At 48.4% G+C, this 27995-nt stretch overlaps 4 protein-coding genes and 1 long non-coding RNA gene across 13 annotated transcripts; 2 read left to right on the forward strand and 3 right to left on the reverse strand.

Annotated features, from left to right (window-relative positions):
- Window positions 1-1799: 1799 nt before the first annotated feature.
- Window positions 1800-6037, reverse strand: LOC125720646 (zinc finger protein 16-like). Of its 3 annotated transcripts, none has more exons than XM_048996334.1 (4): window positions 5850-6037; window positions 4549-4721; window positions 3937-4287; window positions 1800-3847 (listed from the first exon to the last, which is right to left on the reverse strand). In XM_048996334.1, the coding sequence occupies exons 3-4, from the start codon at window positions 4226-4228 to the stop codon at window positions 2553-2555; spliced, it is 1587 nt and encodes a 528-aa protein (XP_048852291.1). In that variant the 5' UTR covers window positions 4229-4287; window positions 4549-4721; window positions 5850-6037; the 3' UTR covers window positions 1800-2552. The 3 variants fall into 3 exon arrangements, with proteins under 3 accessions (XP_048852291.1, XP_048852290.1, XP_048852289.1); XM_048996333.1 differs by having other exon boundaries at window positions 1800-3859; window positions 5850-6035; XM_048996332.1 differs by having other exon boundaries at window positions 1800-3865; window positions 5850-6025.
- A 577-nt stretch (window positions 6038-6614) lies between these two features.
- si:ch73-109d9.3 (zinc finger protein 551) lies at window positions 6615-11542 on the reverse strand. Of its 2 annotated transcripts, XM_048996337.1 has the most exons (5): window positions 10723-11542; window positions 10305-10441; window positions 9338-9425; window positions 7896-8723; window positions 6615-7339 (listed from the first exon to the last, which is right to left on the reverse strand). In XM_048996337.1, exons 1-5 carry the CDS (start codon window positions 11006-11008, stop codon window positions 7323-7325), a joined length of 1356 nt encoding a protein of 451 aa, XP_048852294.1. In that variant the 5' UTR covers window positions 11009-11542; the 3' UTR covers window positions 6615-7322. The 2 variants fall into 2 exon arrangements, with proteins under 2 accessions (XP_048852294.1, XP_048852293.1); XM_048996336.1 differs by having other exon boundaries at window positions 6615-8723.
- Window positions 10892-12153, forward strand: LOC125720681 (uncharacterized). The gene is made up of 2 exons (XR_007385534.1): window positions 10892-11012; window positions 11951-12153. It is a non-coding gene; the product is annotated as an uncharacterized LOC125720681 (long non-coding RNA).
- LOC125720643 (zinc finger protein 227-like) lies at window positions 12115-15669 on the reverse strand. Of its 4 annotated transcripts, none has more exons than XM_048996328.1 (4): window positions 14920-15669; window positions 14587-14723; window positions 14301-14397; window positions 12115-14213 (listed from the first exon to the last, which is right to left on the reverse strand). In XM_048996328.1, the coding sequence occupies exons 1-4, from the start codon at window positions 15203-15205 to the stop codon at window positions 13099-13101; spliced, it is 1635 nt and encodes a 544-aa protein (XP_048852285.1). In that variant the 5' UTR covers window positions 15206-15669; the 3' UTR covers window positions 12115-13098. The 4 variants fall into 4 exon arrangements, with proteins under 4 accessions (XP_048852285.1, XP_048852284.1, XP_048852283.1 ...); XM_048996327.1 differs by having other exon boundaries at window positions 12115-14216; XM_048996326.1 differs by having other exon boundaries at window positions 14301-14427.
- A 1986-nt stretch (window positions 15670-17655) lies between these two features.
- LOC125720661 (calcium-binding protein 2-like) lies at window positions 17656-27337 on the forward strand. Of its 3 annotated transcripts, none has more exons than XM_048996382.1 (8): window positions 17656-17764; window positions 18786-18977; window positions 24821-25063; window positions 25692-25722; window positions 25843-25977; window positions 26105-26214; window positions 26375-26522; window positions 26696-27337. In XM_048996382.1, exons 1-8 carry the CDS (start codon window positions 17726-17728, stop codon window positions 26719-26721), a joined length of 924 nt encoding a protein of 307 aa, XP_048852339.1. In that variant the 5' UTR covers window positions 17656-17725; the 3' UTR covers window positions 26722-27337. The 3 variants fall into 3 exon arrangements, with proteins under 3 accessions (XP_048852339.1, XP_048852340.1, XP_048852341.1); XM_048996383.1 differs by having other exon boundaries at window positions 17759-17824; XM_048996384.1 differs by lacking the exons at window positions 17656-17764; window positions 24821-25063 and adding an exon at window positions 17852-17993.
- The last annotated feature ends 658 nt before the right edge of the window (window positions 27338-27995 follow it).

Here is a 27995-nt window from a genome sequence, read left to right on the forward strand (position 1 = left end):
GGAATTCTCCTGAGTCTCCCTATTGGCCACTCCGGGCTTTACTCTCCCGATTGGCCACTCCAGGCCTGGGTCCAGATTGTTAGCTTTGCTCCACAGACACAGCTTCTCCACCTCATCCAGGTTTGCAGTTCCATCAGACCTACCACCATGTATTTTGCAAATTTCTCAATGGTGTTGGAGCTGTACATAGCCGTACAGTCATGAGTGTACAGGGAGATCATCAGACGGCCCAGAACACAACCCTGTGCAGCTACTGATCCGTCCCTCACATCATGCTTCCATACTGTCAATAGGAGGCTTCTACAAAGTCAAGCCTGTTATTCATTATCCTCTTTCATGTATTTTGTACCTGAACACTTATTTTAACATAGCAAGCTGCTGCTTTGCTTGTTTGATAATGTATTAATTAATGTATCTGACCAACAATATTTTTTTTCCTGTAGGTGAACATAATCTCAATGTATTTTCAACAAATAACAACATGATTGACTATACAATTAATTGCAATTAGAATAATCGACCGACAGCCCTAGCATGTGTGCAAATATATATATATATTTACTTACACCTGCGATGGGCTGGCCCCCCATCCTGGGTTGTTCCCTGCCTCGTGCCCATTGCTTCCGGGATAGGCTCCGGACCCCCCGTGACCCAGTAGGATAAGCGGTTTGGAAAATGGATGGATGGATTCAGGGGCGGGGCGGCATGGTGGTGCAGTGGTTAGCACTGTCGCCTCACACCTCTGGGACCCGGGTTCGAGTCTCCGCCTGGGTCACATGTGTGCGGAGTTTGCATGTTCTCCCCGTGTCGTCGTGGGGTTTCCTCCGGGTACTCCGGTTTCCCCCCACAGTCCAAAAACATGCTGAGGCTAATTGGAGTTGCTGAATTGCCCGTAGGTGTGCATGTGTGAGTGAATGGTGTGTGAGTGTGCCCTGCGATGGGCTGGCCCCCCATCCTGGGTTGTTCCCTGCCTCGTGCCCATTGATTCCGGGATAGGCTCCGGACCCCCCGCGACCCAATAGGATAAGCGGTTTGGAAAATGGATGGATGGATTCAGGGGCGCTGTAAAGGGGGGGTAAACGATGACGATTCTCGGGGCCCATGACTGAGAGGGGGCCCAGAGAAGCCCCCAATAAACTGTGTTGGGGGCCCTGTCAAGATTCTTTTCATGGGGCCCAAGATCCTTAGCAGCGCCCCTGGATGGGTTTACTTACACTATATAGGCAGTAGTGTACTGAGGGAAGATCCTGTTTGGTTTGGCCTCCTTTCCTGCTCTTCTAGTATTTTTTTGTGTTCGTTGAGTGTATCTTCTCCGCTTGGCTTCTGTCGATATATACTTGACTCTGACGTAAGTAATGAAGGCCCTTTTTGTACAGCACAACAGCAGAGCTTATTCTAGCATTAGCAACCCAGTGTTTGGCCTTAGGCCGCATTGCTCCAAGTTTCTGTCAGTCCTCTCAATGTGCTTCATGGATTGAGTTTGACCACCTCCACTTGGGACATCACTGCCATCTCACACCCTGCTAGTTTGTACAATATGAGCCCCAGAACTTCCTTAAAACAAAGGTCTTATCCCCCCCCCCCCCCGTGCAGCTACATCCGGTCTGTTTCCCAGGCAAAGTGGCTTTAAAAGAAAATGCATCCATGTGAAAAGTTAACAACTATAATATTAAACAGGTAGATGTGGCAAGACGCAGAATCACTGAGACTCACCTTCCCATCTACCAGCTTTGACCATCAACTCATACTTTTTTTTTTTTCAATGAATGGCAAAGGAACGAGATCATTTCAGTCGCCCGTGGAGACTTTGCGTATTGTATTTTTTTATTTTATGATCAAATGCATTGGATGGAAGTTAACATGTTGATTACATAAATTAAATAAGACAAACAGACAGGCAGACTTTCAAACGGGGGCAATTCTAGGATTTCACCCTTAAGGGGTGAAATTAGACAATTAGACCTGCTGCGAGAGGAGGGCATTCCACGATAAAGATTGCTGAGTCGGTGGTACAAAACGTAGGGGAAAATGTGGGACAAATCGCTAAATGGTTTTCTAAAAATATTTTTTCCGGTGGCCAAAAGCCCCCCCCCCCAAATGGGGCCTAGAGACACCTATGCTGTCAAAGGCTTTCAAATACCAGCAAAGCTGTTCAGACACCAAGCTGGTGCTGCAGTGTTTGTGCTGTTAAAGCTCACGGACCTTCCTCCAGACTGTGGCTGAGTAGCGACACAGTAAAGATGCAAGATTTCTAAGTTACATCGGACAGCGAACGCACCTCTGCCTCGGCATATAAAAACGAGACCCACGTTTAAATGACTTGCACGTGCAAACCTAGTTCCCATCCAGGGCCTTCAGAACATTGAAATGCTAGTGAACTTGGTACAGTTCAAAAGACCCAGTGAGCTTGTTTCCATGACGACAGGAGCCAACAAGACAATCACACATTCTGTCATCATTTTGATGAATAACTGGGCTCCAAAGTTAATCCGGATCAATTTTTCCAGATGCAGAGGAAAAAGTCTTTTCGTAAATATGCACAAAGAAACCACTCACTGTTGCTGGCCATGTATTTTTTTCTGGTGTTTCTGAAGACGACAGAAAAAAAGGAATGTTTTCCCACACTGCGTGCAACTGTACGGATTCCTCGTACTGTGATGCCTTAGGTGGGTCTTCATGTTGCTTAAGCGAGTGAATCTCTTCCCACACTGTGTGCAGCTGAATCTCTCCTTGGTGTGAATGCTGCGATGTTCCTTAAGGATGCTCAGCCGCGTGAAGCCTTTCCCGCACTGCGCACAGCTATACGGTTTCTCTCCCGTATGGTTGCGCTGGTGTACTTTCAGATCATAAGAAGAAAGGAAGCTCTTCCCACACTGCGAGCAGGGAAACGGTCTCTCCCCAGTGTGGCTACGCAGGTGGACCTTAAGCCGGCTCAGATACAGGAAGCTCCGCCCACAGTGCGTGCAGCTGTGCGGCCTCACGCCACTGTGCTGCTTCACGTGAGCCTGCAGGTTTTTGAGCCGAGTAAAAGTCTTCCCACACTGTCTGCAGACAAATGGCTTCTCCCTCCAGCAAACAGACGGCGCGCTAATAATGCTTCTTGATGCCCTGAAGCTTGGAGCGCTTGTGCAGCCACCATCTTTCGCTAATAGTTCAGAATTTGAACCGTTAGTATTTTCAGCACTGCTAACTCCTGACTGTGTATTTGCTGTTCTTTGTCCATGCTGCCTGGCTGCCAAATTTGTGTCTAACTTTTGAGATTTTATCACATTTTGTGAAGAAGCCAGGCTAATAACCCTGTCTATCTGAATGTCTGCCCTGTGACACAGCGGCCTGATCTGCCTGTGTGTTACCTCTGACTGGATCTGATCCCTCCATAGAGGCGCCATGTCTACTTCTTCTTTAACAGGCACTATGCTGGACAGCTCTGTCTCTGCTTTCACACTTACGCGGCGTTGTGAGGACCCCATCTTACTGGAACCTTCTGAAGGAGCTGACCAAGGCTCTTTGGTATGATCTCCTGGACTCTCTGCATGAGACGACTCTAGTCCATCAGCATCCGAGTCGCTGTCTCCTAGCTTAAAAGAAGTCCAGGAGACATCCTTGGAGTCCAGATCATGTGATGCCCCAGCACAGTGCAGCGCCCCCGGCTGGCCAAGCCTCATGCTGACGCCCTCATGGCCTGCCTGTGCGTCATCCTGCTCCCCACTCTCTCCCGCATACTGCTTGCCCCTCTGCTGATCTGTCACGCTGCCAGATGGTGTGTGTGTGTTCATCCTCTCACTGGAACTCGAGTCCTCAACATGGAGCCTCATGTCAGCATGAAGAAGGCTGGCCTCTTCAGCTCCTGCAATACAAACTAAATCTGAAAGACCAATATTTACCGATTTCACTACATGATAGGCTATTAAAAGAGGAATCCAGCATGTCACTCACCATGGACAGCTACAGCTGGCCTGTACTCTGCCGGGGCTCCGCCTCCTCCAGCCCTGCCACATTCCACACACCGCGTCTTCCCGTCCGCCGCCCGCTCCCTGCGTTTGCTCTCACACCACCTCAGCCTCTGCCGCAGAGTCTCCGCTTCCTGGCGGCTCTGTGCCACTTCTGCCAGGAAGCTGTCCTCCACCAGCCTGGTGATCTCGCACACGGCCGCTTTCAGCACAGTCTCCATCACCCCACAGAGCTGGGACTGAAATGCCAGAACTGCATCCATCCTGCTCAGTTTCATTCAGCTCCTAAGAAAATACAGTCCACTGGCTCCCTGAGGCCTGAGTAAGGTCCTGCTTTCTAGAACATGAAGAAGTCAATTTATCTTAGGAAAGACACTGATATAACAATCTGCCACAGACAGGCTTTTCAGTATATGAGAATAATAAAAGAATCATACTATCAGGGTTACATTATTAAATGTAATGGGAACAAATATCCAGTTATATTTCCAGTTATGACTGAATAATTCAAGACCACAGACTTCAGAGCAGGCATACGCGACTTTAAAAAAAAAAAAAACCACACACACAGACAACACTAACGGACAAGCAAACGCACACAATGCTGTATGAACCGGTCCACAGTGTCTCTCTCTCGCAGCCAGTTTATTACAATCAGATGGGAAGTGAAGGGCTGCCCTCAGACAAGCGGATGGAGAGTGCGATGACCTCCTTCCAGTGGGCTCAGAGCCAAATGAAAGTATTTACCGAGCAGCATCCACATGACAAGACCTGAAAAAAAAAATACACGAGTAGTTAGACATCATGTGACTGTGCATGATGTGCTGGCAGAATGAAAGAAGTAAGTCTGCGAGCTGCCTATCGTCAGTCCTGATCCAGCTGCTATTTCTTTTTGGTACGTAGATGATCCAGTTCTGGGCTCATTTGGTTACTCCGAATAAGGCAGGAAGTATATTGATCCCTGTGGGGGACACTTATTTATTCAATAACAACAACAACAAACAAGAACAAAGGAGACTGATCACAAAAGCATTAAACCTACATAACCCCCACCTGGGTCTCAGACACCGAGGCTATCCACTGCCATACATCCCACAATCATGGTGTTACATTTACTGGAGTCTTCCCTGAATTCACTTTACAGTTATATAAAACATGTGCAAGTCCTCCCTCAGTCACCTGAGTATGTTGTGCAAGGGCACTGAATGACAGAAAAACACAGTGACAATGTGGATGCACCCCAGGTCAAAACATCCTGACTCTCAGAGTGCCAGCAAAGCACGATTGGGTGCTCTGGTCAACCAAATGACCATATACATGTAACAGAACATTTTACCATATTCATGAGCCAAACCAAGAAAGGTGAAAATGGCATGTTTACTATAGAGCCAAATAAGGGGGTTGAAAATGTAAGCTTATGGGCATTTTCCGCCAAACCATGTCCGCATACCTTCTACGTACAACATGAGTGCACGAAGGAATTAGTATTACACAATTAGCGTATTAAAATTCCTATATGGTTCATGCTTTTAGTTTAATTAGCGATGTATAATTGAGCATCATTTTACCAGCAGGTGTCACTGTGGCTTAACTTTCCAGCGGCTCTTTCCAAGCCGATTATTTCCACAAATACGCAGCCTCGTTTTTGGCATCACCGGGAAAAGTCTCCCGTGCAGTTAATTCATGCCACACGAGATTAAGGTTAAACAAAAGGCGATTAAGGATAGCAGCCGACCTGACTGATATTCAACGAGCCTTAGACTAAGCGAATTTACTTCCACCTCGTTATAAACTGTATCACTGTATTTGCGCATATGCGCCTTCAAAATAAACAATACGAAATATATACCTTTAAGCTCAGTGTCTAACACAGAGTCCGATTTCAGCATAAACACTCACCAAATGCCAGGACACAGCTCCCACACACCCGCAAATATACGGTATTTAATCAGCTTTTCCCCCGCTTAGAGACACCCGGCGACTGGCCGAAACGCCTATGGTCGGCAGACGAGCTTCTGTCAACCAGTGCGCCTCCTACAGCCCCGGCGGTGTAACGACAAACAGCTCCGACAGCTCCCGTTACAGACCCGTTATAATGGCTGAAACAATACAATACTAGATTGTATATAAAGAAAACAAACCGACCTTTTACCGATTTATGCATTTTTAATTATGTTATATATTTGGCAGATTGTTTCATTATTTAGCCAAAACAACATTTAATTCACCCAAGTATACTAGAAAGAACTCTTGTAAGGTGTATTTCGGTTGCCCAATCGTTTATACGTTTCAATATCTTGAACGTACAGTTCCGACGTTTAAAATGTTATTGTTTAGACTTCAGACAGAAGCCGTTCAACGATAATGAATTTATTTTACTCACACCTGAAAACGGTTTCTAATCATTTCAACTGGGCAACTAAGTGCATTTATATTTTTATACATTTCCTCTTCAACTTCCAGGGTCATCTCATTTACAACGTCTATATGAGTAAAAATGCATTTCCGTTTTTTGCTTTTTTAAAAAATTAATTCTTCCTTACACCGTAAATATTTCTATTGCAAATACAGCAGATTCTATAAAAACTTTGAGAAGGTGCATGCTACTTTAATAAAATGTCATGCAGAGGCGTGTAATTCCACCAATGACATGGATACCGTGGGACAGTTTAGCAATTAGTGTTTTAATCATGAAACAAAACATTTCAACATGGTTTTCCATGTCTGACTCATTAGCGCCACACAAAGTCTCTGGTGTCATTGGAACAAATGTACACTCTTGTGACAAAAAAGTTAAGCACCCAGAAGCAATGGTCCGATTTGGATGTAATTTGATAGACATACAGACCAGCGAAGGGTATGTAAATGATTCGATTTGCAAGGAGCTGGCACGTCTAGTCACCAGACACAGAGGATGCCTCGTAGATGCATTAGACATTACCAGTACTGCAATCTGGACACAGGTATTGGACTCGATACAACACCCTGTGTCATCCCGCACCGTGTGTTGGCGACAGGCATCAGCCGGACGACGGTTCATCCCATGCACAGGTTGCCGTTAACACCAGTGCCAAGATGGTTGCATTTGGAGTGGTGCCGTAATCGGGAGGCATGGACTGATGACGAGTGGTGTTGTACCATGTTCGGCAATGAATCTTGGTTCTCCATGAGTACAGGTGACAGCGGTATGCACGTACGGCAGCGCCAAAGGGAGCGGACCGATCCTGCCAATGTTGTGTAGAGACTCACCGGCAATACTCCTGGCATCATGGTGTATGGACTGCCTGCATCATGTTGAGGTCCTCTGGTGGCCAGCCAGGTCCCCCGATCTTTCCCCAATCTACCATGTATGGGATCAGCTCGGACTTCAACTCAGACCCAGTGCCAATCTGCAGGATTTTGAGGGCCAGTTACAACAGCTGTGGCCTGACTTGCTGCAGGAGAGGATACAACAGCTGTATGACTCCACACCGTATCGCCGCATGTATCCAGGCCCGGGCGTGCGCGGGGTGGGGGGGGGATGCCACACCCAACTGACATGGGACCAGAAGTATGCTCATACTGTCCATCTGATCAGATATTATACTCATAGCGATACATTCACATGACCTTTAACCACCTGCAGATTCATTTCATTTCCACCGCTCCATCTGGGTGCTTAACTTTATTTTTTCACTAAGTATATTTTTTAAAAGAACTGGCAAAAGCACTGAAGGTTCTTCTGAAATACCTACAAGCCCAGCAGTGCTGTTATGGCATCTAGGGCTTCACTGACCTATCCTCTCTAAGGTAGGCGGCAGCAGCTGAATATCTTCATATCTTCAAAAAACTGCTGCTGCTACTTACAGCTAAAGAGTCTGTCCGTATGGATGCGCTGGTGCCTTTTCAGGTTGCATTTCTGCGTGAAGCGCTTGCCGCAGTCGACGCAGACGTAGGGCCTCTCACCCGTGTGAACCCTGCGGTGCGCCTTCAGGTTGCTTAGCTTGGTAAAGCTCCTTCCACACATGGAGCAGATGAAGGGTCTTTCCCCGGTATGAGTCTGCATGTGCGCCCTCAGGTGGCAGGTGTGCGAAAAGCTCTTCCCACACTGTATACAGCTGTGGGGACTCCTCCCTGACTGTGCTTTCAGCTGAGCCTTATTAATCATTGGGGTGAAGCATTTCTCCGGGGGAGTGGATCCCAGCTGCCCCTGTACTGTGTTAGCCTGACGACGGGCCTCCACGTTCCCTGACACTAGGAACACAGCACTGCCCTGCAGTTGCTTCCTGACTTGTCCAGGTGGCTCCTCCGCAGCAGAGGAGTCGCCGGGGTGCCCATGCTGCACTAAAGGCCCATGGGGAGCCAGAACTGTGTGCATATTTTCTTCTGCCCTGCCCTCTTTGTGCTGCTGCTCCTCCAATGCGTGCAGCACGCATGGCCGAGGTTCTGTGGTGCAGTCGCACTGCGTCTGCTCTTCATGTTTAATTGGGACGTGGCCCTTGAGCTCGTTCTGCATTTTGACTGCCCTCAGGGGAGGCAGACTTTCTGCATGCAGCTGGGGCTCAGCCTGCAGGCCGCCGCCCTCTGAGACGCCGCTGAGCATTTGATCGCCGTGGTGAGACCCCCTGGCACAGTGCAGAGTCGCCGCCGCCTGCCCAAATTTCACGCTGACGCCCTCAAGTGGTGCCTGTACGTTCCCTTGCTGCTCTGCTGCCGATGGCTGGGTACCCCCACCCTCGCTCGACATCCATTCCTGCTCACAGCATCCCCCATGAATGCTGTCATCATGGAATCCTGAGGTACAAATACAGACAAAAGTCAGTTAGCTTTGTGGAAGCAGAATAAAGTCTATGCTTCTTGAAGGCGATCCAACCATTCTCAACCTCACTTGCGTTTTCTAAATGCTCCAGGTGGCTTTAACCCCATCTCACCCTCAGCTGGGCCTCAGTCACATGCCCTGCTGTTAAATCATGTCTTTGATCCAAGTCGTATTTAAGTTTTTCTTCCACACCTTGAAAGGATAGTCTGCTTTATTTATTAGCCACTAGACTCACAGCCTTTAATTCCAAAACAAATTCAATCTAGAATTTATTCAATCACAAAACAATGTTGGCCAGCTGCTGGCTTTCGTGACACCGGACTCCACATAACGATTAGAATTATTATTTTGATTATCCTGTAAAACAAAGGGAGCTGGCAATCCCTGAAATAAACACCTGCTACAAACCACGGAAAAGTCTGCATGTTCCTGGATCGTCCACATGTTCTCCGTGCACAGTCAAAACTAATATCAGGCCTGCACACCAATACAGAGAGGTACAACCATATATGGTCTTCCTGGCAACAGTAAAGTCCACAAATCAGAAATCCATGAAAAGTGAACATAAGTGCTCATTGGAGGGCCTCACCGCATGACGCCGTCCTTAGGCACAGGGTCTTGTCAGGCAGCTCCTCTTTAAGGGCTGGGTCTCTCCTGCTGCTCAGCAATGCTGCCGCCTGTCGAGGTGAAAAACAGCAGTCTCCATGACACAGAAAGGGGGGAGTGGTCTGTTGAAAGGGGGAGAGGTCTGTGCATCCAAACCACATGATGGAGAAAGGGGGAATGGTTTGCAGTTCCAAACCACATGATGAATGAAGGGGGAGTGGTTTGCAGAAAGGGGGAGTGGTTTGCAGAAAGGGGGAGTGGTCTGCAGAAAGGGGGAGTGGTCTGCAGAAAGGGGGAGTGGTCTGCAGATCCACACCACATTAGCCTGGATCCTTCAAAAGGTTCTTGTGATGAATCTCAGCAAAAGAATAACACATTTCTAGGCTGCATCTGAAGAAGCCTTCGCAATGGGTCGGCCTTGTCGCACCCCTGTGACGCGTTCGGTCTTTGAATGCAATCTTGGAAGGATGCAGCATCTGAATTTAGACAGAGCTGATGCAGAAAAAGGGAGAGGTTTGTAGTGGGGGGGAGAGTTGCAGATCCATGCTGCATAGTGCAGAATGAGGGAGTGGTTTGCAGAAATGGTGAGTGGTCTGCAGAAAAGGGGAGAGGTCTGTAAATCCACACTGCATAGTGCAGAAAAGGAGAGTGGTCTGCAGACCAGGGGCAGAGGTGTGTGCTCTGCAGAAAGGGGGGAGTGGTCTGCTCAAGCATGATAGGCTCCTGTTGAAAGTTTCTTGGAAGATTGGAAAAAGGGTAGAAAAGAGCAACAATTTGCAAATACAACATAATGTTCAGCAAAACAAGAGGGAACCAGAACTGGGAAGCAGGATCTCACCAGACAGCCCTGCCTAAACATTACCCATTTTCAGGACATTTCTTTTATGACAGATGACACTCACCACTAATTGCACAGCAACTGTTACAACTATGCATTATATAGAACACACCTCCGGTGACTTGTCAGTGCCCGGCGCCACCTCCTCATCGAGGACCTTCGTCAGAGGCTCCACATCCTCCCTGGGACAGCCGGCCCACTTGATCTCCTGAGCTCCTTCCTGCTTTAGGCCGCGGTTCTCTGTCACCCCTGACCAGGAATGCCCAGGTCATAACACACAGTCAGCAGGCTGCTCTGACTCAGCTTCACAACATGGACTCACAATGTTCAATGGCTGGAGCACTGCTGTAGCCTCCTAAGTACATTACTTAAGCGGAACTGCTCACGTAAAGTATCAAACTGCATTAAAATTCTAATCGAGTCACTATGCAGGACGCTTTGTCTAAAAAAGTCAGCACAAAACAGCATGCCTCCAAAGGGAATTGTCTCTACAAAAGCATGAACAAAGAAGTGCGTGATGCAGCGCTGACCATGAGCGGGTCCCGGCGATCTGTCCTCCGTCTGGCCCACGTCAGCTTCGGCCCCAGCTCGTCCGCACTCGGCACACCTCGCCCTGCCGAATATCTCGCGCTCCTTGCGCTTGCTCTCGGACCACTGCAGGCGCTTCTTCAGGGTCTCCACCTGCTCCCTGCTCCGGGACACCTCTTCCAGGAAGCTGTCCTCCACAAGCCTGACGATCTCGTACATGGCTGCCTTGAAGACCGTCTCCATGACGCCGGATAGCTGCGCCTGGAACGCCAGGATGGCCTCCGACATCTCGGTACTTATTTTACTTTTCCGATTCTTCTGCACAGCTTCTGTGTTTCAGGGGGACGGACCTTCGCTCACAAAATATAATCTTCTGGTAGGAAAAACTCTGACGCGAAAATTAGAAATAAACCAAAACCAGTGTGCAAAAGCATGTCATTCCTTAAGGGTCGAAAGACGCACGCAGTTTCCCACTCGCTTTCCAAACCGGCATGATTTTTGTGCCTTTAAATGAAGCAGTCCAGACCTTTTGGAATATCTTGCCGTGGAGATAAGCACCGCAAAAACAAGATAATGTGGACACATGGGGTGAGCGCCGGGTGACATTAACCCGCTGGCACCGGCATTAATTGGGACCTGCGATTTGCAGCTCTCGGAAAGCCGCGATCCTCACGGCGAGCTTCTGCTTTTCTTTCTCACCGTACGAGGTGGCAGACAACGAGGTCGTTAGCGAGGGATCAGGCTCAAAAAAGCACTCTCTTCCAGCCGATGCTATGGACTGCCGGTCAGGGCCTTTGTGACCGCACTACAATGTCCCCATGGAAACAGCGCACCTACGGTGTCCCTGCTGGATCAATCTCAATAAGGCGTTTGCCGTACAAATTCCTCCTGGTATAGACAGCCTCGACCCCCAACCCTGGTGCTCTGTGTGGCACTCTGGGAACAATATCTTTCAGCCCAACTAGACTCATCATTTATGAAGTATTGTCAGTATATTAATTGAGAAAACCATTTGAATTATTAAACTTAAAATCCCACTAACCAGAATACGTTTTTTTGTGTTAATTAGTCGGTTAATCGGAGGAACACCACTGGAAAACATGCAGTCACATATTCAATGTCCACTTGTACATATGGCTTTAGATTTAAAATGCTGAAAAAAATTAAGCAATCTACTCGCTAAAATAAAGTTTCTGTGCTTTTCCTGTAATGCTCCGGCACCCTATGCAGGGTCTCCTTGCCTTGTGCCCTGTGTTCTGCAGAGAGGATGCAAGCTCAGCACCACCACAGAGGGCACTTATAGAAGGAGAAGGGGCAGAGCAAAGTGAATCACAGCAGGCAAGGTGACCTTTCACAATATGACCCCTTCATGGGGAATGACAGACACAGCAGAGTTATTCATGAAATCCTTAAATAAATCCTTTATTAAGGCACAGCATGGCACTTCAATCCCAATCGCACACAGCTATTTAAACACACTCCAGAGCTTGGAGCAAAACAAACAGCTTTCCTGCTGATTAATGAGATGTATTACTCGAGACTGATAAGTTTTTGACTGTAATTTTACTTCTTTTTAAGGTCCAATACCGTTTGGTGTCTGAATTTGGCTTTAGGCACACATTTGCACCAATTTCTGCCACATTTTTAACTTTTCAGAATTTCACATTTAATTGGCCATAAAAGACTGCATTCATATATGTTTCATCGGCTCAGAGGCTTGAAGTATTCTGCATAAATTTTCATTATTTGAGCTGTACACATAGCTTATTCAAACCAAAATGTAGTAGAATGTTTAGGTAAACAACTGGAATAATACAGGTTTCAAACATAAATACATAAAAACGGAGTGAGAATTAAAGACTATTCTGTATAAATGTTTCTAATTTTTAGATGAATATTTGGTCCTTTCAGAATGTCTCAAAGCAAAATATATATAGAAGTAAAAAGCATAAAACAATAACATTCACAAAATCTGAAGTATGCAAGCATGTTTAGGGAATTTCCCCATTTCTTCTGCAGTTTCTCTTCTGTTAAATGTCAGTACAGCTGTAATGTCACACCTCTATATCCAGTGCATGAAGCATAAACGGACAGGGTCCACACCAAAACTTAACCATTAATAGTGGACGGATGTTCATTCTGGTGGCTTTTTTAAAATGCACAACTAAAAGCGTAAGTTTAAATGAAAAGCTATACACTGCAATTCCATGCCAAAGAACAACATGTAAAAAAGACACCAAGAAAAACCAAGAATCTGCGTCTATTACTGTATAATTACCGACGATGGGACGAAATACTGGAGCCTGGCTGGTTTTCATTTTTTGAAGGCTGCACATGCTCTACAAACCCCTACTGGAAAGGGCGGATTTTCTACATTTTCAAGTCTGCTGCGGCTTGTGTTTCCGCTGGTGCGATTTAAGGTGGTCCAGCCTCTTGAAGCTCAGTCCACAGAGTGTACAGCAGTAGGGGCGCTCTCCGGTGTGAGTGCGCTGGTGAACTTTCAGGATGTCGGCACGGGTGAAGCTCTTCTCGCACTGAGTGCATCGGTGGGGTTTCTCCTGCGTATGAATCCGCCGGTGCAGCTTGAGGTTCCACAGTCGGCTGAACTTATTCCCACAGAGCATGCAGCAGTAGGGCTTGTCGCCCGCGTGGCTGCACTTGTGCTTCTTGAGATCTGAAAACGCCACAAAGCCTTTCCCGCAGTGACTGCAGAGGTGAAGGCCGTCTCGCGAGTGAATCCGTTGATGCACTTTCAAGTTGCAGGCTTGCGTGAAGCTCTTCCCACACTGTGTGCAGGTGTAGGCGGTGCTCGCCTTGTGAGTGCTCATGTGCGCCTTCAGGGAGGCCGAGTCAGGGAAACTGACACGACACTGGGCGCAGCTGCGAGGCCTCTCCCTGACACCTGTCGGGGCTGCGTGAAGCCTCTCTGAATTCAGCTCGCCGCTTCTGTCAACTGCCATCGGATCCTGGTCACGCTTCTGCGAGCGTTCTCCTCCGTCCACTGGCCCCAACTGGCCCTGCCCCCAGAACCCATCCCCTGCATCTTGCAGGTAGCCGTCCTCATTGATCAGAAGGTAGTTCAGTTCTCCAACATCCACATCGCCATGGGGAGACAGTGAAGGGGCGCCCTGCTGATTGCTGCAGGCCGCCCTCCTGCTCCGCAGCGGGCCGGGGAGAACAGGGGCTCGCTCGTCCACCCTGACACCTTCCAGCTCTGTCTGCATGCGAGCCGGAGCCCCGAAAGCGTCTTGCAGAACCTGGCTGCCCAGCTCTCTGACATCGAACACCGGGGCGAAGCACGGTGCCTTGGCCTCTGTCCTGAGGGCGTCTTCTAATCCACAGATCGCCTCCGTGTCGAAGCTGGCTCCGTAGGGCAGGTGCACCTTCAGGGGCTGCTGGCTGGCCGGCCCCGAGCTGGGGGCCCAATCCTCAGCAGAGCACTGCGCTTGCCGCTCGCCAAAATCCCCGTGCAGGCGACCAGGGTTGCCTGCCTCTGCTGTGCAGCGGAGAAAACCAGACGCCCAGGTTAACAGTAACCAGAGAGCTCGAAATAAACATGACAGTCTTTCCTAGTACGTACCCTCCAAAGAAACAGGCCACCGTTCTGGGCCCCCGGGGCTTCCTGCTGCCAGCTGGAAACCCTCCTTTTTCAGCTTATCCCCTTCTACATGTACAGCCTGTTGTAAGTTGGGATATGAAGTAATCTCCTGAACGTAAATTCACAAGTTTTACACAATAAAATATCACACATAAAAATGAAAGATCTTCCTCCTGGAATCAATAAAGCATTATCTTAGCACATCTCCAATTTAATCACACAAGCAAAAAAGCCAGAATTAATTGGTCATTTGAATACATTTACACACCTCTGATAACTTGTCAGTGCTCAGCACCGCCTCCTGGTTCAGGACCTTCGTCAGAGGCTCCACATCCTCCCTGGGACAGCCGGCCCACTTGATCTCCTGAGCTCCTTCCTGCTTTAGGCCGCGGTTCTCTGTCACCCCTGACCAGGAATGCCCAGGTCATAACACACAGTCAGCAGGCTGCTCTGACTCAGCTTCACAACATGGACTCACAACGTTCAATGGCTGGAGCACTGCTGTAGCCTCCTAAGTACATTACTTAAGCTGAATTGCTCACGTAAAGCATCAACCTGCATTAAAATTCTAACTGAGATAGGTGCGTGATGCAGCGCTGACCATGAGCGGGTCCCGGCGATCTGTCCTCCGTCTGGCCCACGTCAGCTTCGGCCCCAGCTCGTCCGCACTCGGCACACCTCGCCCTGCCGGATGTCTCGCGCTCCTTGCGCTTGCTTTCGGACCACTGCAGGCGCTTCTTCAACGTCTCCACCTGCTCTCTGCTCCGGGACACCTCTTCCAGGAAGCTGTCCTCCACAAGCCTGACGATCTCGTACATGGCTGCCTTGAAGACCGTCTCCATGACGCCGGATAGCTGCGCCTGGAACGTCAGGATGGCCTCCGACATCTCGGTGTTACTTATTAATACGGAGTTCCCTCCTTACAGATGCTCTGCGTGAGGGGTGCAGTACATGAATTTTGAAATCACCACTTAGCTATCTACATGTGGAGCTTTGTTGTATTTAACTATGACATTTTGCCTCTTTGCTGCAAAACCCCTCCATCACCGAAAAACTTATTAATGGTCAGCGATCACCTTCGTGCAATTGATGTCAGAACATTTATTAAACAACGTCAGCTAACTAGCTACGTATCTGATGGAAAACGATGGCGATTACAACAGTTCAACGCTGACAAACAACACGAATCGTTGAAATTTGTCATATAACAACAAACCGGGTAGACCCTGACGAATAAAGCAATATTATAGTTATTCTGCTAACGAGTTAACTACACCGAAAAGACATTTCGTTGTTCCACCCTCAAACTTCCCGATTCATCCCGGCAGCTACCTACGGAAAACCAGACTGGCCAAACTTCCCAAATAGAGATATTTACCTACGGAAAGCCTATATGAACAAACTTCCCAAATGGCGACATTTACCTACGGTAAGCCAGAATAGACAAACTTCCCAAATCGAGCTAGTTACCTACGCATAGCCAAAATGAATAAACTTCCAAATTCGAGGTAGATACCTATGGAAGGCCTCATTGGGAACACTTCCAAATCTCGGCAGGTTTATATTGGCAGATATATTTATCATGCATTTGCATTTTTAATTGGATATCTTAAATTGGGAAGGTGACTTGTTCAAAAAAGACTGTGCAAATGTGCAGGCTGATTTCCATCATGGAACTTTTATTTGGGGGCTGCAGTGAGCAAATCCAGTGTTGTGGCAGTGGCTGGGGATTGGCACGTCTGGAAGGATCTGCTGCAGCACCTTCTAGCACACCGTGGTGAAATAACCCAGCGACTAAAGGTGCTCCATGAGCGCCCCCTGGTGGCGTTAGGCAGAACTGTTCTTGATGCTGTGCAATTTTGCCACCATCTTCTTTCCCCACAAATTGATATACCTATCAGGCATTACATTATAACCACCTGCCTAATATTGTGTAGGCCACCAAAACAGCTCTGAGCTGTCAAGGCATGGACTCCACAAAATTTGGCCCTTGTCAGTGGTACTCTGATAATTACACTTTCCCATTTTTCTTGCTTCCAACACATCAGATTCAAGAACTGACTGTTCACTGTTCACTGCATTCATTTATACCTTTTTTTTCCCCTCACATTGTGTTTTATCAGAGGGGGGGGGATTTTAATAGAACTCCAAGGCACTGCCTCACACCGCATTATTTCTTTAAATCTTTTCCTCTTATTTTTTCATTTATTAGAGACCGTGCATATAAAAGTGTAATCCGACGAGCGATGAGCTCATCCCTGTGATTGCTTTAATCTGTGCCAAGCAGGCTTTGACCCCTCATACAGCCTGAAAACCTGCTGGGGGGCTGCGGACCGAAGGGGGGATGCTGGCCATGAGAGATGATAAGGGAACAATAGGAATGGGGGTCGCTAAGAGGATTTCGGACAAAAGAGAACAGGAAGCAAGGGATTAATGGAGGGGGGAGGTCGCGATGACAAGTGTACTGGGACAGCAATTAGGGGCATGCTACAGTGGTGATGAGAAGCACGTCGGGTCGGTGATGAGGACCACGGTAGTGATGAGGAGTACATTGGCAATGAAGAGAGCACTGGCAATGAGGAGTCCAGTGGGCAGACAATGAGGAGCCTGGTGGCAATGAGGAGTGCAGTGGGCAGACAATGAGGAGCCTGGTGGCAATGAGGAGTGCAGTGGGCAGACAATGAGGAGCCTGGTGGCAATGAGGAGAGCAGTGGGCAGATAATGTGGAGACCAGTGGGCAGACAATGAGGAGTGTGGTGGACAGACAGTGAAGAACCTGGTGGCGATGAGGAGCCTGGAGGGTAGAAAATGAGAAGCCTGGTGGCAATGAGGGGCATTGTGGGCAGACAATAAGGAGCCAGGTGTGCAATGAGGAGCGCAGCGGAGATGAGTAGTGTGGTAGTGATGAGCAGCCCAGAGGGCCTAAGAAGTGAATAATACATTGGGTGAAATTCACTGTGATCCAACAAAATCCCAATAACACAGTCAGAGGATCCCTGCCCACTACCTCCTTATTAAGAAGGAGGCGGTGAAGAATATTCCAGCACTCTTAGTGTGCGGACAGCTTTTGTCAGGCACCTCTCGCCGGTGTTTGTCACTAATAGTTGACTTATTATATGTAGGCAGCACACGTACAGTATACTCAGCTAATCCATCTGTCCCGTTTTCTGGTTTCACTCATTTAACATTTCACTTCAAGTTTCTTTGTATATGTAAACATTCTTTCAGGACATCACTTTTACATGGGTATGGAATTAGCATCTTTTACTGGCCAGAGAGGAAGAAGAGACTGAGCGTGGGAGGGAGAGCAGCTGGGGGGGGGGGGGGGGGGGGAGAGGGAGAGGGAAAGGACAGCGTGTATGTGACCGACGTGGACAGATGCTCCAGCAGAACTGGCTGTGAAAGGGATGGACAGACCACAGGATTCAAACAAGGCAGTTAAACAGGTGAGATGGTGTGTGTAAACCAGCCGTATCTCTCTGCCTGTTCAGATCAGCAGATAACGGGTGAGCCTTTGCATATGTCACTGCCTTCATGGTGAATGAAAAGGAGATGGTTGGGTCTTTGTTAGCAGCACGTGAGAATCTTCAGCTTTACTTCTGTGAGTGTGAGTGAGCTTTTGTCTGTCGCCGACTGATGTGCGGGGGTCCATGTGTGAGTTTGGCATTGAGTAAGGTAGGTAAGCCAGTTAGTATGTGATGGCATGTAAATTAGCATATGATGGCATGTCAGTTAGCATATGATGGCATGTCAGTTAGCATGTGATGGCATGTAACTTAGCATATGATGGCATGTCTGTTAGCATGTGTTGGCATGTAAATTAGCATATGATGGCATGTCAGTTAGCATATGATGGCATGTCAGTTAGCATGTGATGGCATGTAAATTAGCATATGATGGCATGTCAGTTAGCATGTGATTGCATGTAAATTAGCATATGATGGCATGTCAGTTAGCATGTGTTGGCATGTAAATTAGCATATGATGGCATGTCAGTTAGCATATGATGGCATGTCAGTTAGCATGTGATGGCATGTAAATTAGCATACGATGGCATGTCAGTTAGCATATGATGGCATGTCAGTTAGCATGTGATGGCATGTAAATTAGCATATCATGGCATGTCAGTTAGCATGTGATGGCATGTAAATTAGCATATGATGGCATGTCAGTTAGCATGTGATGCATGTAAATTAGCATATGATGGCATGTCAGTTAGCATGTGATGGCATGTAAATTAGCCTGTGATGGCATGTCAGTTAGCATGCGATGGCATGTCAGTTAGTATGTGATTGCATGTAAATTAGCATATGATGGCACATTAGTTAGCATATGATGGCATGTCAGCATGTGATTGCATGTAAATTAGCATGTGGTGGCATGTCAGTTAGCATGTGATGAGATATAAGTTAGCATGTGATGGAATGTCAGTTGGCATGTCAGTGAGACACTCCCTTAACTTCCCAGCCGTTTATGAAGCGCAACAATGAGCAGCAGCGAAGGTGGAGTAGCTGTTCCAGCATGAGTGTCGAAGGCAGAGGTGGAGGCAACAAGAGACGTCCCCACAGCAAAACCCAGAGCCTGGCCTGCGCCCCTAAGGGAGGCGATGACAAGGAGAAGAGGAGGTTCAGGCACATCATCGCCTCTGTATTTGGTCAGGTAGGTGTGTAAGGTTGTGGCTTGGTGGTTAGTGTACTGCATGCTATACCTGAGTGCTATGCTGTCATGAGGAAACCAGCAGGGGTGTGGTATTTAAAGCACTGCAGTCTGACCCAGAGGCCGAAATGGCTGAAACAGCAAAGTGGTGAGTGTGTGAATACTCATGGAGTCATCTGACCCTCCATTCTCCTAAAAAGAACAAAAAAAAATGGATGAAATAAATTACATGAACTGAATACCTCACATTTACTAAATGATGACAGCAGAAATGTCACTGGACTGCAGCTCCGGGCTTTTCACCAAGTCAGAGAGGCCTAATGAAGACGATTAAAAGGGTATTAAGTGTCCTGTCTGTCAGACAATTCTGCAGTCACTATACTCTGACTTGGTTAATCCATTACAGACAGACCAACTGATAGGGCTTTGATGGAGAGACACAGACAGGCCCACCGATAGGGCTGTGCGGTAGAGACAGAGACAGGCCGGCTGATAGGGCTCTGAAGGAGAGACACAGACAGGCCCACTGATAGGGCTGTGAGGTAGAGACACAGACAGGCCGGCTGATAGGGCTCTGAAGGAGAGACACAGACAGGCCCACTGATAGGGCTGTGAGGTAGAGACACAGACAGGCCGGCTGATAGGGCTCTGAAGGAGAGACACAGACAGGCCCACCGATAGGGCTGTGAGGTAGAGACACAGACAGGCCGGCTGATAGGGCTCTGAAGGAGAGACACAGACAGGCCCACCGATAGGGCTGTGAGGTAGAGACACAGACAGGCCCACCGATAGGGCTGTGCGGTAGAGACACAGACAGGCCGGCTGATAGGGCTCTGAAGGAGAGACACAGACAGGCCCACCGATAGGGCTGTGAGGTAGAGACACAGACAGGCCGGCTGATAGGGCTCTGAAGGAGAGACACAGACAGGCCCACCAATAGGGCTGTGAGGGAGAGACACAGACAGGCCCACCGATAGGGCTGTGAGGTAGAGACACAGACAGGCCCACCGATAGGGCTGTGAGGTAGAGACACAGACAGGCCGGCTGATAGGGCTCTGAAGGAGAGACACAGACAGGCCCACCGATAGGGCTGTGAGGTAGAGACACAGACAGGCCCACCGATAGGGCTGTGAGGTAGAGACACAGACAGGCCCACCGATAGGGCTGTGAGGTAGAGACATAGACAGGCCCACCGATAGGGCTCTGAGGGAGAGACACAGACAGGTGTATTGGAGTGACACTGCTCTATTCCCCTTCCCCTGGAGGTTGGGCTCCCTCTTTGAGTCTGGTTCCTCCCAAGGTTTCTTCCATCTAGGTTCCTCCCAAGGTTTCTGCCACTGTTGCCTCAGGCTAGCTCACCGGGTACTTTGGGCTTTGAGCAGGGATAATGTGGAGCGCTTTGAGACAATGTAACTATGTAAAAATATATTGATTGAAATTGATATTGAATCTGCAGAGGCTTGTGTGCTTCAGTCTTTATGCTACTTTTATGATGTGTTCTTCTCTAACTGAGCACTTTTGAATGGCTTCTATCTGTATATCTGAATTAAGCATTTACAGTACAGCTGTACTGTATGAGGCTGTCATCTTGTGGTCATTTGCAGGTACTGCAGCGCACACCACTACCAGTGCAATCTAACCAGTGTAACACAGTGTGGCTGTCTTTTAATGAGTGGAGCAAACCACAGGGAATGTTCCATAGCATAACTATGCTATCGTCTGCTGGCGGAGCATTATGAAAGACAACACAAGGGAAATCAGCAAGTTGGGCAGGGGCAAGCACGTAGGAACCACGGGGCATAGGGGAGTGGGACGTGTACCCCCCAATATTTATATTGGATTCATTCACCCCCCCCCCCCTATAAAATAGAGCTTTGTGTTTGAATTATTTGTGTTTGAATTAATTACAGGGCTGACTGGTTCACTTTAACAGTCTGACAGACAGGATGTGTACAGCTCTTTGTGACTGTCTGACAGACAGGATGTGTACAGCTCTCTGTGACAGTCTGACAGACAGGATGTGTACAGCTCTCTGTGACAGGCTGACAGACAGGATATGCACAGCTCACTGATACAGGCTGACAGACAGGATATGTACAGCTCACTGATACAGGCTGACAGACAGGATATGTACAGCTCACTGTGACAGTCTTGCAGTCCAACTTTCTCCCTGTTCTTTAATCTGAAATTCCATGGATTAAAGGGCTTTTTAGTGTTTCTCCTCCCAAATCCGCTGTCACTCTATTTCTCTCTCTCTCTTCTATTGCTGGTCATTTGCACTGTAAAAGTGAGGGAGGGATTATAGAGGGATGGAGGGAGTGATCGTGAAAGAGACCAAACAAGAATTTACAGAGCCTACAGATGCACAGGGCATCATTAAATTTACCATTACAGTCCAGTTTAGAAACTTTCTACAGCTGTACTTGATATCCAGAAGACATGATATTGGGCATCAATGCTGCCATGTTGAAAACCTGAAGATCCGCTGCAGCCATTAGTATCATCTACTATATCTCACCTGTCATCTCATCTGCCATTTCCTGGATGGGAAGAAATGGTCACACTTACAGCAAATTCTAACACCGCCAAGTTTATGTAACAGAAGTGGACAGAAAGACCGCACAGCAGGAAGAGGAAGGGAGTGAGGGAGACAGGGGGAGATAAAGACAGAAGGCAGAGGAGGATGGGAAATATAACAAAGCCAACAAATAGGAGCAAAACGAAGAAGGTAAGATTGACATTCTGACAGCAGCTAAGAAGGCAGCAGGTCCCACAGCTGCTGTTCCTCATCGTGTGAGTATAGAGGTTCACTTGTCCATAGAGCACAACAGATGCCTACCGCTATTTCTGGTGTCCATGTGCCTGTACGGGACAGTTTTGAAGTCACTGTGTTCAGTTCTTCCTTTGGCGCTTTACTTAAAAACACCTTGATCTTGATATAATGAACTTATATCTCACCCTAAGCCAGAACCCGATACAAACCAGTCTTGACAGAAGAGATTCTCACACAAATAAGAGAAATCTGAATTAATGAGGTCAGGGGAATTAACTCCTGTTAGAGAGCATTTATGGTCAGTCCATGCAAAACAAAAGAATGAGAATAATTAGACTGGGTGAGCAGTTAGCATCAGAAACATCGAAAAGAGACGACCTGCAGACACAAACCACATGATGGCAGGCAAGCTTTATGCACTACAAATCAGCCGCTCGGGGAGGCAGGCAGACATGAGCGAGTTGTCAGCTGCATGAAGCCACATCACCGGCCTCACACTGTCGGGGCACTGCTGCCAAATAACTTTATCCCTGTCCGTCTGGATTATTATCATTGCCGAAATGAGCTTTGGCCGTGGTACATCTGACAGGAGCCGGCCCGTGAATCTGCCTCCAGAGCTTTACATTGGGGGTTCTGCAGTATACGGGGTATTTACATAGAGGGTCTGCAGGATAAATGTTATTTATACAGTCTGCAGTAAGAGTATTATTTACCAGAGGTGGACATTTAAGGTCCAGAAAGTGAAAATCCAAACCGGGATTTTGTTTCAACCAACCAGTTGAGCATAAAGAGTCACAATCACAGAATATTCAACTGTCCTGCATACGACGTTAAACTGCATCCGGCCCTGCAAGCGGTCCTCCAACTTGTAGGGAAACAATTTTTTTGAGGGTTGGTGGCGCGATTGGCACTCCAGCCACTGTAAAACAAGTCACAACTGCTCGATTTAAACAAGCTCTTTAAACACTCTTCTGCTCTCCGCGGGAGTAGCTCTGATGTAGCCGCCCGCAGGAAAGCTGCATGCACCATGAAGGGGATGGGGGAAAGCCTTCGGGAGCCCCATCCCCGGATGAGTTGAAACTCAGGCCTGTTGGGGATCGAGGCTGGTGTGGTGCTGAGGAGTCACCTGATGCTTGGCGGCACTCTGGTCCCAGTTTGAGGCGACCCATCCGGGTAGGCGCGTGGAACGTCTTCCTCTGCTGTGGGGGGAGCTTCGTAGATTCTGTGTTTCAGTGGCAGCACTCTCTGAGGTACGCCGCCCGGGGAGAGGCCAGATCTCTGCAGGTGGATATACCTACTTTTGGTTTGGTCGGTCTGATGTCTGCCACACTCAGGGAGTAGCTGTTACTGTAGCGGATTGGCTCCTTCCAATGGTGTCTGATATCACTCCTTTCAATGTGTGTATCATGAGACTCAGGCTAAGGCCATCCTTGGGTGTCTTGTCTGTTGTCTCAGTGTATGCTCCGACCATGGTGAGTGATGTCCCGTTGAGACATTTTACTTGCAACTTCACTCGGTGGTTGAAAGGTGACTTCAATGCGACCACTGGCACTGACAGGGCTCGCTATGAGGATTATGTTGGTCCCTATGGATCTGGAGACCATGGTGAAAGTGACTCCATGTTCCTTGACTTTGGGAAACGTCAGGGGCTGCGGGTTGATGGATCCAGGTTCCAACACCTTGAGCTACATCGTTGGACTTTGTACTCCAATCCTGGTGGTGCGGTGAAGGAGATCGATCACATCCTTGTGGGCAGATGCGGGAGGCTCCTGCAGAACTGCAGGGTCTACAGAAACGCCCAATTTGTGAATTCTGATCACAGACTTGTTGTTGCTACTCTGAAGATTCATCTTAGATTCAGTAGGCAACCACCTACTAATAGAATGAGGCTGGACTTAGCCAGACTCCAAGATCAGGCTGTTTCTGATGAGTTTGCATGTAGTTTGTGTGAGGAACTTGCAGATTTGGGTGTGACTGCTGACTCTAATGTGATGTGGGAGACCTTCCATGATAAGACCCTGAAGGTTGCCGAGGGCTGTGTTGGTGTTGCTAGTGTTCCCAGAAGGAGGTGTTTCATCTCGCAGGGCACCCTGGATGTTATTGTGGGGTGTCCATTGGTGAAGAAAGATGAACTGATCTTGACTTTGCCAACGATGCCGTGATCTTGGCGGAGTCAATGAAGGCTCTGACTGGGGCTCCTGAGAGACTAAGCGAGGAGTCTGAGTGTCTGGGATTGCGGGTGTCCTGGATAAATACCAAGATCCAGGCCTTTAATGACTTCTTAGGCTCAGCCATCAGTAGTGTGTCTGTCTGCTGGGGAGAATATCGACCTTGTCGAGCGGTTTACCTACCTCAGCAGTGATATTTATGTCTCTGGTGACTCTTGCTATGAAATCAGCAGACAGATTGGAAGAGCATGGGGGGTCATGAGGTCACTGGAAAGGGGTGTGTGGCTCCCGATATCTTTGCAAGAGGACGAAGGTCCAAGTCTTTAGAGTTCTGGTGCTCCCTGTCTTGCTGTATGGCTGTGAGACATGGACGCTATGAAGTGAGCTGAGATGAAGACTAGACTCCTTCAGTACTGTGTCTCTTCGGAGAATCCATGGGTACTGCTGGTTTGACTTTGTGTTGAATGAGTGGTTGATAGAGGAGTCCCGAATGAAGCACATTACCTGCATTGTGAGGGAGCGTCAGTTATGGCACTACAGCCATGTGGCGTGTTTCCCTGAGGGTGATCCGGCTCACAGGATCCTCACTGCTGAGGACCCAAGTGGCTGGATCAGACTAAGGAGCCATTTCCGTGGGTGGGACTGGACCATGTATCTGCCTGGGGGATCGCTGGCTGGGATCCTGAGGAGTTTTGCTGTGTGGCAGGTGCAGCAACGTGCTGCATCAGCGCATGCTCCCCAACCTGACCTGACCTGAAATGTCCACCTCTGTTATTTACACAGGGGGTCTGTAGTATGAGCATTATTTACGCAGGGGGTCTGCAATATGAGTTGCTCTGCTTGCATATCAACTCATGCGCTTCTCTAGGTAGGCATGTATTAACCTACCAGTTTTGGCCTCAAAGGGGGCTGCCGTCCTGGATGGGAGAGGAGCCCCTCTGGCTGCAGCCTTCCTTCGGGGTGGGGAAGGACCCCAGGCCTGGACAGGGGGCCATCTGAATGGGGAGGACCTCACCCTAGCAGATTCAAGGAGTGAACAGGAGTTTGACGACCCACTGACCATACTGGTCCACAACTGCACCATGCTGCACCACATAGTGGGTCCTGCCTGCATCTTCCTCAGACAGGGACTCGCCCAGGCTCAACTCGTACGTATGCACTCTCAAAGACACTGACTGCGCTTTTTAAACTGAATATGTGACTGTTGAAGTGCAGATCTTGTTTTGACTGAGAACGTTGGTCTATGTGAGTGTTGTCCATTGCCCTGACAGCGCTACCGTACACCTCCCTTATTGTCACATGACCAGAGTCATATGACCCCCATGCACCCGTTCCCAGCATCGATATGACCATGAGGAGGACACCACATGCTTCTGTGTGTGTATGTGTCTGTGTGTGGCAGCACAGCCAGGCTGCTGCAGTTCTACCCCGCGTCACATGCGTCCCGGCACCTGCTGCTGCAGATAGACACCTATCCTGACTGTATGGGTTCACACCACACCCATCTGTACACAAGGATTAATCGTAGAGTGGCAGGGACATGAAGCTTTTGTTGTAGAGTAAGATACTCAGTGCGTTAACCACAACACCACCTGCTGTCAGAATGTAGCCATCATAGTAAGCTGTGCCCTGAGCAATCCTGAGCCTCAATGTGACCTCAGTCTGTCTGTATTCATGCTAATCCTCCCTGTTTCTGTTTATAAAGCTGCCTAACTTCCTAAATCCCTGTATGTGCATGAATCTCTTGCTCTCCCACTGCAACCTCAATCACTGAAGGACAGAGATCTGCGCCCAGAGGAAATCGAAGGTACTGCAAGCACTGCAAGCATCATGCTCAGTGACTGTCAGAAATGCTGCACGACAGTGCCCCCTAGTGTTCCTCCTCACACCCTCAGAAAACCCACACACCGTCTCTGCCTTGACACAGAGCTGAAGGAGGCCTTTAGGGAGTTTGACAAGGACAGGGATGGATTTATCAGCTGCAAAGACCTGGGAGAGTGTATGAGGACCATGGGCTACATGCCAACAGAGATGGAGCTCATCGAGTTGAGTCAGCAGATCTGTGAGTCCCTCGCCTGGCACTTTGGTAGTGGTGACTTTAAACCTAGTTTATTCAAGATAGATGTCAGCATTAGGTGAAGGTCCCTAGTGCTGAGTTGAAGATCGTATGAAAACCCCCTGTCCTGTAGGTGGCGGCAGAGTGGATTTTGAGGACTTTGTGGAATTGATGGGACCCAAGATGCTGGCAGAGACTGCAGACATGATTGGGGTGAAGGAGCTGAGGGACGCCTTTAGGGAGGTACGGGCTAAAGAAGGCTCAGTTTGGGGGCCCATTGCTACAAGTGTCAATCAGTGTTTTTTTTTTATCTGAAACTAATGCTTTTAAGTGTGTGTCTGTCCTTCCGCCACTGCCCCTCTCGTCTTGATTCCTCCCCCTTCTACGGTTGCCCCGCTCTCAGTTTGACTCCAACGGTGACGGACAGATTAGCCTGACCGAGCTGAGGGAAGCCATGAAGAAGCTGATGGGAGAGCATCTGAACCACAGAGAGATCGATGAGATCCTGAGGGACGTGGACCTCAATGGGGACGGCCTGGTTGACTTCGAAGGTAAGAGTGGTTAGCAAAGGGAGCGAGGAGGGAGGTTAGACAGACTTCAGAAAAATACTGCCAGTCACATTTAGAGTAAGTGAAAGCAGTGAGTGAGTAAGTAGTCAGGAGACTTTGACGCACTGCTGGATGCTTTGTCCTCCTTCCTGCTTCTTCTCTCTCTTTGTCCACAGAGTTTGTGCGAATGATGTCACGCTGACATGAATGCAGACCAGGCCACTCCCACTCTGAGGCAGAAAGTGGCTGCCTTGGCACGCACTTTAAACGGCAAAATGTATGCCCTATATCACTAACAATTGCATTCAGATGGAATTAATGAATAACATTAATGTCATTGACAGGTATACTGATCTTTATTAGCAAAGAAGATAATTTTGCATTACAGACAATTATCATAGGACTAGCAGCACAAGGCCATGTACAGGGTAGACTGTGGTGCTCGCTGTCACTCAACTAATGGTCTTTGTCATAAGTATCTCTGTAAAATAATGTTTTCTTTTAGCATTTGGCTCAAGTAGAAGTCTCTAGAAAATGTTAACCACAGTGTGGTTTTCCAACAGCAAACACTTGTGCTCATGGCAGTTTTTACCATTTTGAATAATAATAATCAATTTTAAACCTGAGAAACCTAAGAAAAGTATCTCAGGCAGAGATAGTCTCTGGTGATCCACAGTGTTCAGTGTCCTCTTGGGTCATAAGGACAATGTAACCAGCAAACAAAACGAGGCTGTGTGCTGGACACCTAGTTGACACTGGAACATCACAAAAGAAGAGCAGAACTGTTAGACTGGCTCTGAAAATGGTTTTAACTAAATAAAGACAACAGATTCTGCTGGGGTCTTTTAGCCTTGTGATTGGTCATTGTTGTTTTGAAGCCAACTGTATATGTAGCCTGCAATAGTCTGGCAATAGCCTCTTGGCTGCTCACTGGTCAATTCTGCCCTCACCGTTTGTCACATTATGTTATGCAATTCCAAAGTGACCAAAAACACTACCTAACATTTACAAGACAAGAAAACTTTACTGTCACTGCCACAGATATGGGGGATCTTGGACTTCCCGCCCAGGCTACCACGTCTGTCCAGCTACATTAGTGGCATGTGTGATGAGAGCTTCCAGAAGAAGTGGATCCTCCAGCAGTGGCGTCGGATCGAGGCCCACGTCTGCACTCGCTGCAGCCACAGCTCTAAGCAGCAGCCACGTGTGGACACGCCTGAGCACCAAACACACCCTGAGAGCACACACGTGTAGCCGCGCTGACCACGGTGGCAGGGAGCGGCAGCGCACGAGTGGATGCGCATGAGGGAGAGCTTGTGCGATAAGCGCTTCCGTCTGGCTGGCACTCTGTAGGCTCATGGGATCATGCACCACAGCGAGCGTCCGCACGCCTGCCTGCAGCGCGCTGAGCATTTCCTCATTTCTCCGGGCATGAAAGCACACAAGACCCACGTCAGGCCGCACCAGAGAACGCAC

The sequence above is a fragment of the Brienomyrus brachyistius genome, chromosome 25 (assembly GCF_023856365.1).
Source record: "Brienomyrus brachyistius isolate T26 chromosome 25, BBRACH_0.4, whole genome shotgun sequence".
Taxonomy (NCBI): domain Eukaryota; kingdom Metazoa; phylum Chordata; class Actinopteri; order Osteoglossiformes; family Mormyridae; genus Brienomyrus; species Brienomyrus brachyistius.

What these genes read in the sequence shown, in the direction of transcription:
- LOC125720646 (XM_048996332.1), bottom strand. Translation starts at nt 4,228, where the DNA reads ATGAAACTGAGCAGGATGGATGCAGTTCTGGCATTTCAGTCCCAGCTC. An exon ending in GCCAGCTGTAGCTGTCCATG is followed by an intron (nt 3,866 to 3,936) that starts GTGAGTGACATG and finishes TTGGTCTTTCAG; the next exon opens with ATTTAGTTTGTATTGCAGGA.
- si:ch73-109d9.3 (XM_048996336.1), bottom strand. Translation starts at nt 11,008, where the DNA reads ATGTCGGAGGCCATCCTGGCGTTCCAGGCGCAGCTATCCGGCGTCATG. An exon ending in ATCGCCGGGACCCGCTCATG is followed by an intron (nt 10,442 to 10,722) that starts GTCAGCGCTGCA and finishes ATTCCTGGTCAG; the next exon opens with GGGTGACAGAGAACCGCGGC. An exon ending in GCACTGACAAGTCACCGGAG is followed by an intron (nt 9,426 to 10,304) that starts GTGTGTTCTATA and finishes TCACCTCGACAG; the next exon opens with GCGGCAGCATTGCTGAGCAG.
- LOC125720643 (XM_048996325.1), bottom strand. Translation starts at nt 15,205, where the DNA reads ATGTCGGAGGCCATCCTGACGTTCCAGGCGCAGCTATCCGGCGTCATG. An exon ending in GCACTGACAAGTTATCAGAG is followed by an intron (nt 14,428 to 14,586) that starts GTGTGTAAATGT and finishes ATTTACGTTCAG; the next exon opens with GAGATTACTTCATATCCCAA. An exon ending in GTGGCCTGTTTCTTTGGAGG is followed by an intron (nt 14,217 to 14,300) that starts GTACGTACTAGG and finishes TCCGCTGCACAG; the next exon opens with CAGAGGCAGGCAACCCTGGT.
- LOC125720661 (XM_048996382.1), top strand. Translation starts at nt 17,726, where the DNA reads ATGGACAGACCACAGGATTCAAACAAGGCAGTTAAACAG. An exon ending in CGAGTTGAGTCAGCAGATCT is followed by an intron (nt 25,978 to 26,104) that starts GTGAGTCCCTCG and finishes CCTGTCCTGTAG; the next exon opens with GTGGCGGCAGAGTGGATTTT. An exon ending in CGGCCTGGTTGACTTCGAAG is followed by an intron (nt 26,523 to 26,695) that starts GTAAGAGTGGTT and finishes CTTTGTCCACAG; the next exon opens with AGTTTGTGCGAATGATGTCA.